The 15,407-nt window shown below is 40.5% G+C and overlaps 2 protein-coding genes across 6 annotated transcripts; one reads left to right on the plus strand and one right to left on the minus strand.

Annotated features, from left to right (window-relative positions):
• Positions 1-14: 14 nt before the first annotated feature.
• LOC128256246 (maternal protein exuperantia) lies at positions 15-3,794 on the minus strand. Of its 5 annotated transcripts, none has more exons than XM_052986507.1 (5): positions 3,624-3,794; positions 3,192-3,347; positions 2,974-3,126; positions 1,371-2,669; positions 15-1,019 (listed from the first exon to the last, which is right to left on the minus strand). In XM_052986507.1, exons 2-4 carry the CDS (start codon positions 3,339-3,341, stop codon positions 1,395-1,397), a joined length of 1,578 nt encoding a protein of 525 aa, XP_052842467.1. In that variant the 5' UTR covers positions 3,342-3,347; positions 3,624-3,794; the 3' UTR covers positions 15-1,019; positions 1,371-1,394. The 5 variants fall into 5 exon arrangements, with proteins under 5 accessions (XP_052842467.1, XP_052842466.1, XP_052842468.1 ...); XM_052986506.1 differs by having other exon boundaries at positions 3,192-3,354; XM_052986508.1 differs by lacking the exon at positions 3,624-3,794 and adding an exon at positions 3,411-3,553 and having other exon boundaries at positions 3,192-3,354.
• A 369-nt stretch (positions 3,795-4,163) lies between these two features.
• LOC128256249 (MIP18 family protein galla-1) lies at positions 4,164-5,738 on the plus strand. The gene is made up of 4 exons (XM_052986512.1): positions 4,164-4,674; positions 4,743-4,855; positions 5,271-5,421; positions 5,487-5,738. The coding sequence occupies exons 1-4, from the start codon at positions 4,383-4,385 to the stop codon at positions 5,582-5,584; spliced, it is 654 nt and encodes a 217-aa protein (XP_052842472.1). The 5' UTR covers positions 4,164-4,382; the 3' UTR covers positions 5,585-5,738.
• Positions 5,739-15,407: the final 9,669 nt, after the last annotated feature.

The following is a 15,407-nucleotide window of genomic DNA, read 5'->3' on the forward strand; positions in this document are numbered from 1 at the left end:
AACAGTGATACATGTACATTCAAATCGTTTATTCACGCCTTCATATAGAGATCACATTTGCTTTTGGATTTGAAAAAAGTGCTATCATGAAACATTTATGAAATACAGCTTGAAGTGTTGACATGTACTGATAATTGAGCTTTTAGTTTCTTCTTCATCCATTATTCTGATATTTTTTCAGTGTGTGAAAAAAGTGTAGTTGATTGATTGCTTGCTCTGGTACATTGCGTGGCGAGTGTGAGGTCTTACTGTGTTTTTTTCTTGTTCGGTGTGGTGAAGCTTCAATGTGAAAGTTTTCAACATTGGACAAGGCCAGGCTCTGTCTTGCTTATAATATTAAAGGGTTGAGTGTGGATCGAGAGGCCTGCCCAATGTAAAATTTTCATCGATGCGTTTTTTGGTTCATATTTTTCCAATCGCCCATCCTGGTACGACATCCTGCGTCGGTTCGCCTGGAAAACTATGCCTAAACGCAGTAGCGGTTATCATTATTGTGCAGTCATGTTATGGCCAGTCACTTTCGTTTCTTCAACATAATCTCCATCGTACGATCAGTTCTTAAAATATGCTTGCATGTTGCTCAAAAGTTTTGATCTTTGGTCTCGTGTGTTTACAGTGGGCGGCAGCATACTCATATGCTGCACATCGAGTTCCCAACATCACGATTAACAGTTCATTCGTTTTGAAATATTCAATTGAAGCTGTGTCATCACTATGCCACAGTCACAGTTTACGTCACGGTCACAGTAACGGTTTACTCACAGTATCCATTCACTGAAGTGCTCATGATTGTGATGCGTTTGTGTGTTAGTGCACACTGTAAATTTAGCTTTCACTGAAATTTTGATTTTGTTTCTATCTGTGCCAGTTCTTTAAAAAGGAAAAAAGTTCGCTTATGGTTTTTATACCAAACCTTTCTTGTGATTGTTTAAGTGCATATTTTTTTTTTATCCGCCCAAGTCCTTTTTGGTCATCTCTAAATTGCTAGTGTGTTATGCTCTTCCAAAGATTTGATTTTACTGAAAGGACAAGTTTAAAATAAAAATCATTGATTTTTTTAAAAGCCTTGAAACAAGCACTGGTGTAAAATAAGAAGACTGGTCTTTAAAATGTAAAGATCCGTATCTATGTTTTGTGCGTTTTTAAATGAAATAAGCATACAAAAACTTAACTCTACTTCACACTAAATTATTTAAAAATTAAATTAGTTTGTTTGTAAGCAAAATATTTGTTTCGCATTCGATTTTCTATTTCGGTTTTTTGTAAAAATTCAATAAAATACAAGCAAGTGTAAGTAATCCATAAAAATAATCAACAATCTACCCGTGGGATGAACACTCGCAACTACTTGATCTCTATAAGGTATTTACGTTACGGATCCACCGAAAGAGGTATTAGTTGGAGGCAGCAATGGCCACTGGAGATGGTGAGGCCACAACTGGGTTAACGGCGGGTGGAGCCGTGTTGTTGAGGTCAGCTTTGTCGGAGGAGGAGGTATCCGCCACCTTCAGACCGTTGGCGGTGCCATTGAAACTATGACGTGAGCTCCGTTTGCGCTGTGGACGAGATTGCGCCTTGTTGGGCGACGGCATCTTAGTGGTGGAGTCCGGTAACGAGGAAACGCTCTGCGACTTGTCGCCTTCAGCTCCAAACTCGGTACTGACGGACCGCGAGCTTACCGCTCCGTTCCTGGTCGGCTGACCGGTAGAGCGGCGATTGCGGCGACGATTGTTAGGCGACTTGACCACCGGCTTGATCGTGGTCTTGTTGGGGTCGAAGAAGCTGTCTAGAAGCTCCAGCAGCTCGGCTTTATCCTCGCTCTTCATTGACCCAATCGACTGCAGGGCCATGTCCAGACCCTCGGTGCGCTTGTCCGCCCAGATGGCACCAAGGGAGCTCAGATCGAATCCATTCTCGGCCAGCACAATGCGGAACTTGACGGCACGCACTCGATGGTACAAGGTGGTTTTGAAGTAGTTGAGGAACACCGGGCGGAACGAGTTCTGGCGCTCCAGATTCTCGTTCTGGGTGTCCAGCTCCTGGACATCGGAACCGACCAGTTTGGCGAACGGCTTTAGAGCGTTGAACATATTCTCCAGCGCCTCCGAAGATTCCGGCTCCGGTTTGCGGTCACAGTTGCTCAGCTGGAGGGCCACGTTGAATGCCAACTTGGCGCGCACACTGGCGTTTCCGTCGAACAGATCACGTTCAGCCTGGATGCCGTTCTTGGGGGATCGCTTCTCATCCATGCTGCTATTTCTATTGACCACGGTGCTGTCGCTGACGGAGGTCGATGTCGATGTCGATCCCGATACCGATACCGAACTCGATCCCGATCCTGAAGTGGAGGCAGAGACTGGGGTGCCATCCTCCTTGGACTTGGTCAGGATCTTAGAGAGCTTGCGCAGACTGTAGTGCTTGCTGTTGGTGTCGCCTATGGAGGCCTTAGCCAGATTGAGGCTGTTGGCAAAGGACTTCACCGTCTTGGTGAAGCGATCCAGCAGGCCGTACTTCTTGAGCGACTCCAGGATCATGTATGGAATGAACTTTCGCTCCTCGTGATAGATCAGCACGATTCCGTCCGAGCCAGGGCCCGCCTTGGCCTTTAGCTGCTCAAGCCAGTTGAGGAAATCCTTCAGTGCAGCGATCTCCGACTTGGATTTGATGATCTACAAGAAAAATATGTTGAAGTTTTTAAAGCTACCATATTTTTCATGTGGGGAAATATAATAAATGTAATGCGTTTCTTATTTAACACTAGCTTTTTAGTGTATGTTGCAATTATTATACTTTTCATGTGGGGAAAGATAATAAATGTTATGCGCTTCTTATTTAACACTAGCTTTGTAGTGTATGGTGCAATTATATTCAAATGGTCTCAGAAAATGTTATATTAAGAAAGTTAGATTAAATATTGATTATTTAACATGTACGTTAATTACCATTATTTGTATCAATGCTGTATGGACTTACCTTGTAGGTCTGCATCGACTTCAGCATACGATAAAAACCAATCGAAATAACACGAACTTGATGGCGCTGGCGCGCAGCTGGATTCAGATTCATATATGGCATGATGTACTGCTCGAAGTGATCGGTGGGAGTGTAGGCTGCCAGCTGGACAATCTGGGGGGCATAGCGAAAGTGGGGTTAGGTCCGAGTGAGGGTGCTCCACATATCAGGGCACCTACCTCATCGATTAGACGACGTCCAGTGGTGTCTATGTCAACACCCACCAGGATGTAATTGCCGGCCGGGAGTTCGTCCTTGGCGACCACAGGCGTCGAGGACTGATCGGCAGCAGCAATTTCCACTCCAGCATCGATATTATTGGCAACCATTTTTCTCTATGATCTAGGGGAAGCAATCCAGAAAAAAATATACATAAGTATACAATTAGCAAAACTCACTGATATTTTTTGTGCTAAAAAGAAACCTTGTTAAACGTGAACCGTGAAGGTTTTTTCTACAAAGTGCCGGGCCCCTAACTTTCAGGTGGTGAACTAACCCGCGATTCTAGAATAACTAACAGATTCCTTCCAGGAGCGCCATTTTGTTTTGCTGCACACTCTCACAGTATTTATTCACCATAATCACTTTTGTCACTTTCCCTTTGGACTCACCTTTATTGAACTCCTTTTTTGTGTTGATTTCGACGGGCTCTTTCGCTTTTTACGAACTTTTTCCTTTATTTTTCAAAAGGGTAAAGCGAGATTGGCTTCCGTTCGACGAGCTTTCACAAATAAGAAACAAATCGTACGACTTACTAAAACGAAATGAATTATATGTTGATGCACCGGCAGTGCTGAAAATTTAAAGAAATTTGTTCAATCGCACAGCCTGCTAATTCACGATTTTACACTTAAGTACAATGGGAATAGAAGCTGCAGTTTGGCGCAAAATGCCACAATGCCCACTGTCCGGCTCTACAAGATATGATTATATTATTTTTGTTTAAAGTACGGATAATTGGCTAGGTTTGTAGCCTAAACAATCTTTGCCAATAATAAGCCGGTGAAACTTGTTGGCCAACAACAAAACAATAAGTTAAAAGAGAATATAAAAACTGATAAGGGAAATAGTGTTGACAAATTTAAAATAATAATAATCGCCTAAGGGTTGCCACCCTTGAGGAAAGGGCTGCCACACTGCCTAGAAAAGAAGCCAGCTGTTACTGTTACTGCGCAGCCCTGGTCCACACACAAACAAAAATCAGCTGCTGCGATTTGGTTTTCTTAAGGTTTTTTTCACAAAAAAATAAGAAAAACAAAGGAAATAACGCGCCAGGTGAACGAATTATGCTGTACTGATTACACATGCACACGCGCACACATTGGTAAAGATAAAAAAAGGCGAGATAACACAATCCAAAGGTGCCAAACATGCTGTCCTACATAAAGCGCAAGCTTTCCGAATCCGACAGCGGCGTCAATTCTGGCCCAACTGTGACGTCTTCGTGTGGCGGGAGCGCGAGTAGTGGAAGCGCCGCGGGCGGTACGAGCGGTTCGAGCAGCAGCGGTATCAGCACAAGCGGACGCAGCAACAACGCCGACGAGTTAGTGCGCAAAACGAGCCAGATGTCGATGGATGAGGAGGCGATTGCCTTCGGCGAGGACGCACTCCTCCACGAACTGGGCTACAGGAATGCCACGGATCTGCAGGAGACTATCTACGGTTTGATTTCCTCATTTTTCCCAACAATTCCCACAAAATTATGTAATTTTCACCATCTCTTTCCGCAGATCTGCTGCGCAGCATTCGCGATCCCGAGAAACCGTGCACCTTGGAGGACTTGAACGTCATCTACGAGGATGGGATTTTCGTGATGCCCCCCACGCGCTCAAATGTCTCAGTTGTACGTTTTTTTGTCCCTTCAAAAGTTATTAATTTTATTTTTAGTTAGAATGAAATTTACATTATGCTGTATGTTAACGTTATCTTATAACCTGTTGAAAAATGCAGTTTTTACGTTGATTTGGCTGGTTTATGTTATATATTTGGATTTATATTCAGTACAAAATGGACAATAATTCTATTATTCTATTAATAGATAAAAAATTTACTTATAAGAATTTTGAAATTCACAATGTGTTTAAACATAAATATTTATAAGTCTCATTTAATACACTTTTCTAAAAGTTAAAAATTTAAATTGATGTCCTCTCCATATAAGAGGACTTTATGGATATTTAATATCGAAAGTAAATAGATTTTTTTATTTAATGTATAAAAATAAGAACCCCATTAACTATTTTGTGTAATTATTTCAGGTACGAATCGAGTTCAATCCCACAGTGCCCCATTGCTCGCTCGCCACGCTTATTGGACTCTGTATACGCGTGAAAGTGGAACGTGGACTGCCGCACAATATAAAACTAGACATATACATCAAAAAGGGAGCCCACCAAACGGAGGAAGAAAGTGAGTTTGACCTGACAAGCAGCTTCAATGGATTTATTCCAATTCAATTGTACCCTCTCTTGCAGTCAACAAGCAAATCAATGACAAGGAGCGCATCGCTGCGGCCATGGAAAACCCAAATTTGCGGGAGCTGGTCGAAAACTGTATCAAGGATGAGGAGTAGGCTCTCTGCGCTCTGGCTTTGTGTATATAGGGGATTTTGTCAGGAATGTCTAGGGTTAAGTATACCATTAAGTTGCGTCATGGACTGTGTGCTTAGCATTAAAGCCCTTAAAATCTGTTAATCGCCGGGTTGGGGCGGCGTGATTCCACCTGAATATCGATTGCTTAACGTCCTATCTATTTTCCCCGTTTGTTTACTGATAAGGTTCGGGCTCAACAGCGCTCATTGTTTACATTCTGCCGAAACGATACCGGCGTTGGACATGCGGACGAAGAAAACCGTGTGCACATTGCTGTCATGGCGGGTGAATGAATCCTAATCAAATCGGATGGGAGGGCCGGCCATGTTGGGCGAGCATATCGTGCACGGATTTATCAGCTCCAGACGAAGAGCCCAAATGCTTTGGGCGGGGCAAAAGTAGTCACCTGCCGTTACCGCTGTTAAGTTGAGTGCATGACACACATTCGAGTCGGCTAATTTCTTTGCAACTCTCCGGTTTCAGTGAGCACTTTGCTGCCATGACTGCTGCTGTTTCTGCTCCAATTTGCATTTCCGGGGTTTTTCATTTGTTAAATTGCACTGCATTTCCACTCACTCCCCATAAATATTTAGCAATATCAATTAGTTGCTTGCCTTCGCGTTCAAGTGCTTTAAACTAATTTCCAAAGACCAGCGTAAAAAACATCCCGAAAAGCAATTAAAACCATCTGCCGCTGTAAACTTTTTGCCATGACACTGCCGGCCAATATGAATGGCATGGGAACTGGGCAATCCCCTCCTGGTCCGTCCCTGAGGCGTGCTGGTGTCTTAAAGAACGAAGCAAAAATAACAAAAATGAATACGCAGACAAAAGCATATTGCGAATATTACGCTAATTGGTGACTGCAATCAAAGCAGGACCATGGCCTGGACACGTTGGCGGGAGAAATAGGAGAGGCCATGTTGGGGGGAGTTGAGACTTTGAGCCTCCTGACAGCCGTGACTTCAGTCTGACCGTGGCCAAGCTATCGGTGTAGCCTCGTCCCCAGCTCGGTCGTGATGATTTCAGGTAAGCAGTAATTGGGAACAGGATGTGCAGTATTTTTTACATACGTTCAGATGGTCTAGTTCGAAACACGAAAAGAAATCGAATAGTAGTCTAGTCTAGTCTTAATTGAGACAAATGTTAATATTGCACTTAGAGATGTTTAATGTTTTCAGCACAATCAAACAGGTTTAAGATTTTGGCTATTTTCTAAAAAGGTGTTCAGCTATTATATAAAGATTATGATTTTCGTAGGTTTTATTAGAACCAATACAACAAGGTATGAAATGAGGGAATTATTTTGCTACTCTCCTATTTTTATTGCAATAAATTATCCAAAAGAAAATTAATTTAACCTTATTTTTTTTAAAACTGTTTTTTTCAATCGTTTTTTTTATGCCACATCTAAATTTTCAGTGATTCACTTGGCCCAGGACTTTTATTTGAAACCAACAACAACAAAACCAGCAACAAATATCGGCACCTTCTCATTTATTGCAAGTGAGTGAGATATTGAGAGTCTTTAAGCTGCAACCTGTTATTTTCATTTAGGCGACCGCTGCACGCTGACACCTATGAATTCCTGGAGCTGCGCCATGATGACTCAGTTGATGACTCAGTTGATGACACCGGCGATGCCCCAGGAAAGACTCAGGGGAAACCCGACTGCGACAGAATTTTATGTGCAAAAAATGCATAATTTATTCTGTTAATGCATATGCATTTAAGGCGGGTCAACAACTGCAGCAATTCCCCAGGATTTGCTGACCGGCAATTGTCATTTGTGCAGCGGTCAAAGTGACCCATTTAACCGGTCTGCAGTGGCCCGGTGCCCCGCCCCTTGCTCGGCCACCGCCCTCGGGTTGAGTACATAAGTAGGCAAATGCAATGAGTCCGGGTCCAAGGCACAGCCGCCCGAAGACGAGAGGCACAGATTGCGGCCACCGAGATTTCCTTCCGATTTGCAATGCTGTTAAATTGTATGCCATTATTATGATTGCCGTCGTGACGGCTGGGATCCGGACGGAGTGCACAGGATGCCGGAGCCACGACCGGCTGTGGAGTTGCATTCACACATTGTTCGGTTGTTCCGACTCTCCGCATATGCCATGTATTTCATTATGAGTCCTCATCTGTGTGCCCCTGGCTTTTTGGGTTGTGCCAATGCCAAATGCGAGAGTATTCTCCGTTCTTGCCAGGCCATATTACCAGTCAAAGGATGATTACATTGCGAAGTCGTAATTACCACAAACAAATTTCTTATTTTAAAGTAAAATTTTGTTTTATAAAAAAAATGATCGATCCTATATAATTTTTAGATATGCCCAAACTTTTGAAAATTCATTTTTTGAAAACTTTTTTAAGACTTTAGAAATGATATTAGTTTTACAGACCACGATAAAGTTAGTAGCAGGCTACGTTTTAAAATAAAGATGTGTCCCCATATGTTTAAGGTCTTTAAGATTGTATGTTTTAATTCTTTAAGTTATAAAAGATTCTTCCGATTTGAAAAAAAACACTATTTTGAATATATAGTCATATACATAAGAAAATATATACATATATATGATAGCAGATCGTTCCTTTGGTTAATGTGTATATGTTATGGTCATTTTTAAAGGAATGCTGAGAAATGCAGAGCTTGTACATTCTCACTTAAAAATGAACTCAAATTAAAAGATTAAACAAAATTGAGTGAAAGCATTCATAAACTTCCTTAACTCCGTACTGCTTATACTTTAATCCAGTAAAATGTCGTGAGCAATCCGTGGTCGTTGTTTTTCTGAGCTCGCAGCCATTTGACTTCCTATTTTTCCAGGTGGCTTGCAGCTCGCGTGGTTACAACCAATTGTTGTAATTGTTCTAGCCACCGCAGTTGGGGCGCAGCTCCTTAAAACCGGAAGTAACACTCAATGGCGTAAAGCTGCCCACAGGCTTACCCGTCGTATGCGCATTATGCAAAGTCCTGGTCAGTGGTAAAAGCCACGCCTGGCACAACGTGGGTGTTTGGAGGCTGGAGGCTGGAGGTGGGGCTCAGGATGACCGACAAGGGGACTTGGCCATTCAGCAACTGACAACTTACGCATCAGCAGGCCGGGTCCGGATCCAAAGTGCAGCGGACTGGAGCTCTGTCTGAGCCGGAGGAAGAGGTGGGCTTTTTGTTGTTTGCACTGCCATTAATTTCTGCTGCACTCGGCTTGCCATTTATTTTGTACGTAAAATGTGCCAGCCTTATGAGTTGCCGGGAAAGCCATTCTGTCTCTGTGCTGCCTCTGGGCTAAGGATTATTTAACCCTTTGGTTTTAAATGTTGCCTTTGGGCTTTATTTCTTTAAAAAATCAATACGATACTTACGCTCTACAGAAAATAAGAATTTTGTTCTCTAAAACATTGCTTTTTATAATTATTAGTAATAGATAGAATAATAATAATAGCTAGATAAAATATGGATCTCAAAATTGGCGTAATGACGACCTTAATCATTTTTAAACCTCAATGACAAGCAAAGAGATTTGCTTTTTGGGATTTTTTCCTCGTTTCTTATTTAACAACAAATTAGTTTTCTTTCGCTAATAACTCAATAAAAACAAGTATGACATTTTTTGGAAAAAATATTTAATAATAAAATAATGGCACTTTAAAATACGTAAATGTTCTCCTGTTATTTTGGTTTAAAAACGATAAATATTATATTTTTTAACTTTGAAGTACATTTATGGTTGACTTGGTTGATTCGGTATTTGCGCTCCGAAGCTAATTAACTTTTGTATGAACTTTTGTAACGCATTGTAATAAACTAAATATTTGTGATATATATTTAGCTATTATAAGGCTTGAATATATCCCACCTTGCCATTGCTCTCAACTGGGGAATAAACCAAACTAAAAATGCTTACTTTACCCCGGCTTGTGCATTAATGGGTTAAAGGACGAGGGCCGGAATGGCTACCGAGAATGAAGCGCCTGCCAAGCGGAAGTGGTCGCGTGCGTTGCATCCTGTCGGCAATTATGCCGCAGCAGCAACAACAATTACAGTTACAGCTGTTACCGCTCCCCCCCCCCCCCAGTCCCCAGTCCCCGGTCCCCGGCCCCCGGTCCCCGAATCCCGGTTCCATTCACGATTTACCCCTTGTTCGCCCGGTTGTAAGCCATTTTAATTGCTTGTCTCTTTTTAATTTTCAGCTCTTTTGTTATACTTCACCCTTTGGCCGCTCATCCCACCTGGCACATATCCCCATACTCTATTTGTATATACACGTAGCCTTTGTCTGAGTCCGTTCTTCGCCTCAAGTTGACATTTTTGCTGGCCCTGCTGTGACTTCTGGCCAAGAGGTCGCCGCTCCTTGGGCCCGAGGGCTCTTTGCTGTTGACCATTTGCCGGAGCTAACGAACTAATGCTGAATGCACAGCAAGTGCCATTTGAGCTTCCGCCAGCTCATTGGCCAGAAGACGCCTGCAACAGCAATTAACAAAGGTGCAGGCAGGACCCCCTTTGTTCGCCTCACCCCTTTTGGAGCATACAATTGTCCTGGATCCGGAATCGCTATCGGATTCGGTATAGTGTCCGATGGCAGCTAAAACGTGTGTAATCAGAGCATAATTGTCTAAAATAGCTTGGCACTTGCTGGATGCCTTGAAACGGTTGCGTTTGTTTTCCTGCTCGAGAACACATCGAAAATCGATTAAGTTTTCAGGCGTAATGAAGCTTGATTGCATTGGAAATTAAGCAAGTTGCAGACAAATGAGCAGAAATAGCCTACATTTTCAACAATTTTAAGTTCTTAAAGTCCCAAATATTGTTTAATCTTTCTGTATCTGAATTTTTGTTTGGTTTAAAAAGTATTTGACCTAATTGGTATCAAATTTATTTGACCCAATTTATTTTTATATTAAAAAAAAAGGTTTATGCCCCAATTAGAACAATTATAATAAAACATTTGTGTACTTTGAATACTTTAATTAACATCAATTGTTACGATAATTGAATGCCTAATATATGGATGATATAATAAACGGCGTTGTAATAAAAGTTATAAATGTATTTTATTGTCTTTTCTAGCATTCATATATTCATAAAATATTATAACCAATTACCTAGGTATTAAACCCTATTAAAACAATCTTTGCACAAACAACTCGAATTCTCTTCAGATGCATAATTAAAGGTTTAATGGGTTTTAGTTTACGAATGCAAATATTGCATTGCAAATAAAGGTCAATGCAATAGCAAACAAGGGTAAACAAAGCAGCTATTGTTCTGTATTAGACATTATTCCAAAATTGTTAGATTTTAATTCGAGTCGTGGAACAGCGTACACCTAATCAATATTATTGCAACTATTTCTTCAATGATTGGGAACGAACTGTGTAGACAATTTGTTTAAATAAGTGTCCAAATATTTATTTTATTTAAAAAATATCTTTTTTAAATATCCTGATTAAGTATTCCACAAACGGTTCAAAACAATGTGCAAAAGATTTGAGCTCGATACTTTTCTGTTGTGATTAAGCCGTGAACTGATTTCTATTCCCAACGACAACGCGGCACATTCCACATGATGGCTAAATTGTTTAATCTAAATTCATAACGTGACACAAACAGTGTGTGCAATACAACAAAACACTGATTTGGCTGACATTCTGCCTAAATAATTGATTTTGGCCCAAAAGCAAAAAAAGTGCAGGCGCATTTTGTTGCCATGAGCGCTGTTCGCTAAGTGGCGTGCCAAATAAAATGATTTAAATATTTAAACCAGCAGTTCGCCTCCCCTATCCTCTTTCCACCTTCCAGGCCATTCAGCAAGCAACAATTTGTTGTAAGCTTAATAAAAAACCAGCACGGAAAAGTTTAAATTTCTTTTACGGCCCGAACCGACTCTAATCCACTTTTGGCCGACAATTTTCGGCCGACCGCAGGCAAAAAATAAATGAAATCATGAAATAATAAACTAAATTAGGTGCGAATTGTGGCCCCTGCCTGACCTGTCATCCTCCTCTTTTATTTGTATATATGTACAAATTTCTTACATTTATTTATGACACTAAAACAATTTCGGAGGGGAAAGCACGGCAAAATACTGAATTTAAATTCCTATATGACTGCCAAAAACACGCATTGAAAGTGTAGCAATCTGATACCAGCACAAAGTTAACCGATTTGCCTGTAAATATAATTTAATTATTAAATGTCAAGCTGAGTGACTGGAAGCAGAAACAAGTCCTGCGTAAAAAGGTAGCAGTCAAACAACAACAAAACTAGGCTACTCGTCCTGCAATTGACTCCCTGGCCTCGTCACTCCCCCTCGGGACCGAAAATTATTGTGGCATTCGTGGGCCAACCTCTCAGGCTCCTCTATATAAGTTTGAGTATGTTGTTCAGCTCACACACAAACTTTTATAATAATTTGCGCAACAAATTTGAAATTGTAATGCCGACTCATTAGAAAGTTTTTCATTTGAATTTTCTGCCTTTGCTGCGGCTGCCTTCGCCCCTCCCCCCCTTGTTTTTTCCCTTATTTTGTATTTTATTTTTACTCTTACACACTCTATAAAATTGCCTACTATATGGAAAAGGCAAAGAACGAGAGCACAGCAGTTTGTTTATAACATCGTATATCTGACTGTCTTTCTGCCAGTGTGATTGTATGTTTTCGCTTGGTCTAAAAACAGAAATTGCGCCAGAATGCGCTACAGTAATCTGGTTTATCGGTTTTCCAAAGTTGGAATTGGTGTGCCTATTCTTAGAGTAATTTTTAGGTGTGTCTAAATGCTTTTGTGTGCTTTTGATTCAAATGTGAAGAACTTCTGAGTGCTACAAATTCGTTTAAATCGTATCTTAAGTTTTTATCAATTTTAAACTAAAAGATTTTAAGAAATAAGTCTGCTTTGTATTAAGAGTATATTTATTAAATTTTTAGACTTGTTAATTTACATATATTTAAACATGACTTATTAATTTGAGTATGTTTCTACTTTTGGTGTTCCTTCTATACATAAACAAAAAAGGTCTAAGATTATTTAAACATTTATAAATAAAAACTAATTTTGGTGTCTTGTTAGCAATTCAGTAAGTCCTAAAGTCCCAAAACGTAGGGAATTTCGCTTACTATTATTTCTACTCGAGGATTAGTGTCAAATTATGCCTATGCAAGTTTTCGATATTTTGTGGAATGCAAATATTTCTGATTGTCTGGCTTTGGCCTTGAAAATTGGTTTCGGGTTCTCCATTTGTTATGCAGATTGGATCTGACATGGTTCCTGTATGCTTAACATTCAGCCAACTATTTGCTTGGCTTTCAAGTCGAGTCCTTAACGAGCGTGATTTAATTCAGGCGAATCGCAGGCTGCCAACAATCTGTTCATTTTCTAGTTAATAAAACTCCAATTAGTTGAATTTGCATCTTCGTCAGCGAGGATTTCACATTTGCTCACCTGTGTGACATCTGTATGTACATTTGTAAGCAAATATGGGTGTGTGATTTTAATTACGTAGAGGCTCATTAGCATTTTTCATAGTTGTTTGTTTTTGGTGGCTGGCGGCGAGACAAACTTTCTCTGCCGCGTTGTAAAATTCTACTCACTGCATTGACATTGCATTTACGAAAGTGCAGGCAAAAATCGGGAGTTGTTGAATTTTTTGGAATGCAATATTAAAAATCAGCAGAGAATAGTCCGAGCTTAAAAAATTATAAAGCAATAAAAAAATATCGCTTTTATAAGAGTTTGTGCTAAGAGTATTAACTAAGACTTTTTATTTTAATCCTCAATCACTAGCTTATGAAGAATTGAAACTAAATTGTATAAAAACTTGATTAATGTTTTATTATAATTAAACTGTTTTGCTGATGAAATTTGTTATTAAATGGCGCAACAGTTAAATATTTTTTGAAACACTACCGTTTTATGTTCGAATACATAAAAAGTTCAATTAAAATATAAAGTTTACAAATAGGATACTAATTCGTTAGGATGCATTGTTATTTCTTGAAACTCTTGTGTAGACTTGTTCAATCTAATTATATTATAAACAATATAAAAAACGATTTTTTTTGCCAATTGAAACATTCAATCATTTCATTTCATCAAATAAAATATTCTCTTATTGAATCCATTTGGTTTTATCAATTCCTGCTCATCTCTGTCGAGAGTTTTTGGTGGGATGGATGCAGACATACGAGTGCTATGCTGAAATACTCCTGCCTCCATCGCCACCAGCAGAAAAGTTCAAATAAACAAAATGTTATTGCAATGAGAAGCACTGCGCAATGCAGTGGCTGAGTTAAAGAGGCGCGGTGAAAGGGGTCGAGAGGGGCTCAAAGTACTCTTACAGTTGGCATACAAAATTAACAACTTTTTTGTGCTGCGCCAGTTGCGAAGAAGACAGAGCAAGGGCATAGTTTTAATATGAATTTGCATGTAAGATTAACGATGGCAGCGCAGGATTCTCGAGGGACTCTCAGCTGCCTTTCGACTCCTTGGCTCCGCCAGCTCTTCCAGTTGCTCCATCTTAATTGAGTTCTTGAACTTGGCTGCTGTTGCTGCCTGTTTTCCTGTTGTTTACGGCATTACTAACTCGCTTATTATGAAATTGAGTTGCTCGAAATAGCAGCCACACATGCGACAGCCCATGAATAATGCAATTATTGTTGCAGGTGCCGGTATGTTGCAGCAACACCAACGGCTGCTTAATTAACTATTAATGTGGGTGGGTGTACACATGAGCCTGGCTTTGACAAATGGTCATGTCACGCGTCTGGGCCTGGAATCTGGCCAACTCCGTAGTGGCTCCGGGACTGAGCCATGAGAAATGGCAAATTCATTTACGCGACGCTGCATTTCCCACGCTGCTAAACGGAAAATGCAAAATGAAAGACTGGCAGTGGCATGGGGCCTGGAGATTTTGGGTGGTGTTCCGGGCGGCTAAGCGGAAGTGGCTGGCATGTGCGTGGGGCAACAGCAGCTCTAACAAGTGACAACACCCAACCCACACCACCAGCACCACCAACGAAAAGGAGAGGAAATGCCTGGAAAATTGCATTTTGAGTGCAAATATTAATTTCAGCTGCCGCCACAGCAACATACAAAGGCTGAAGCAACATCACCAGCAGCAACATCGACGCCAGCAACAACACACGGAGAAACTGTAGTTGAAGCTTAGATCCATTTTATCACTTTTGAATTTTTTTTAATACAATACATTTAAGTTTTATTTGAACATCAGAAATACAAAAAAATAGATTACATTTTCTTTGAAAACTTAGAATGCTTGTAGGAATGGTCATACATTCCTCATATTTTAATATCATTTTTAAAGGATTATAATATGTAATGCCAAAAAAGATATTCAAAAATCAATTCTCTATAAGCATTTATAATCAGCTGAATAGAAAACTTATGATTAAAAATTATAAACTTGGATGGTTAAAAAATATATATACAAATAAATTAACCACTGATTTAAACCTTACATTTGTTTTCTTTGTAATTCTGTAATATTTTTCCATGTGCAGCTGGAAAAACTGTAGCACCATCAGCAGGAGTTGGTGCCCTTTTCGAAGCAATGTCCGGGCTGCAGCTCCATCTCCTGGTATTTGTGTTATGTAATTTTGAAAGCGTGGCCAACATTTGCTAAAACGCATTCCGCAGTGACAAATGCATTGCATATCCTGCAGCGAGTGCAGGATCCTTCTTCTTCGCACGGCACTTAGCTTAATGGAGCAGAGCTGCTCGGACATGTGCCACTAGGAGGCGCTTGTGGTACTCCTGGCACATTTCCTCCGGGTGCGGCATGCGACTTCA

This window comes from Drosophila gunungcola (assembly GCF_025200985.1).
Source record: "Drosophila gunungcola strain Sukarami chromosome 2R unlocalized genomic scaffold, Dgunungcola_SK_2 000013F, whole genome shotgun sequence".
Lineage (NCBI taxonomy): Eukaryota > Metazoa > Arthropoda > Insecta > Diptera > Drosophilidae > Drosophila > Drosophila gunungcola.

What these genes read in the sequence shown, in the direction of transcription:
- LOC128256246 (XM_052986507.1), bottom strand. Translation starts at nt 3,341, where the DNA reads ATGGTTGCCAATAATATCGATGCTGGAGTGGAAATTGCTGCTGCCGAT. An exon ending in GACGTCGTCTAATCGATGAG is followed by an intron (nt 3,127 to 3,191) that starts GTAGGTGCCCTG and finishes TATGCCCCCCAG; the next exon opens with ATTGTCCAGCTGGCAGCCTA. An exon ending in AGTCGATGCAGACCTACAAG is followed by an intron (nt 2,670 to 2,973) that starts GTAAGTCCATAC and finishes TTTTTCTTGTAG; the next exon opens with ATCATCAAATCCAAGTCGGA.
- LOC128256249 (XM_052986512.1), top strand. Translation starts at nt 4,383, where the DNA reads ATGCTGTCCTACATAAAGCGCAAGCTTTCCGAATCCGACAGCGGCGTC. An exon ending in TCTGCAGGAGACTATCTACG is followed by an intron (nt 4,675 to 4,742) that starts GTTTGATTTCCT and finishes CTCTTTCCGCAG; the next exon opens with ATCTGCTGCGCAGCATTCGC. An exon ending in CCACCAAACGGAGGAAGAAA is followed by an intron (nt 5,422 to 5,486) that starts GTGAGTTTGACC and finishes CCTCTCTTGCAG; the next exon opens with TCAACAAGCAAATCAATGAC.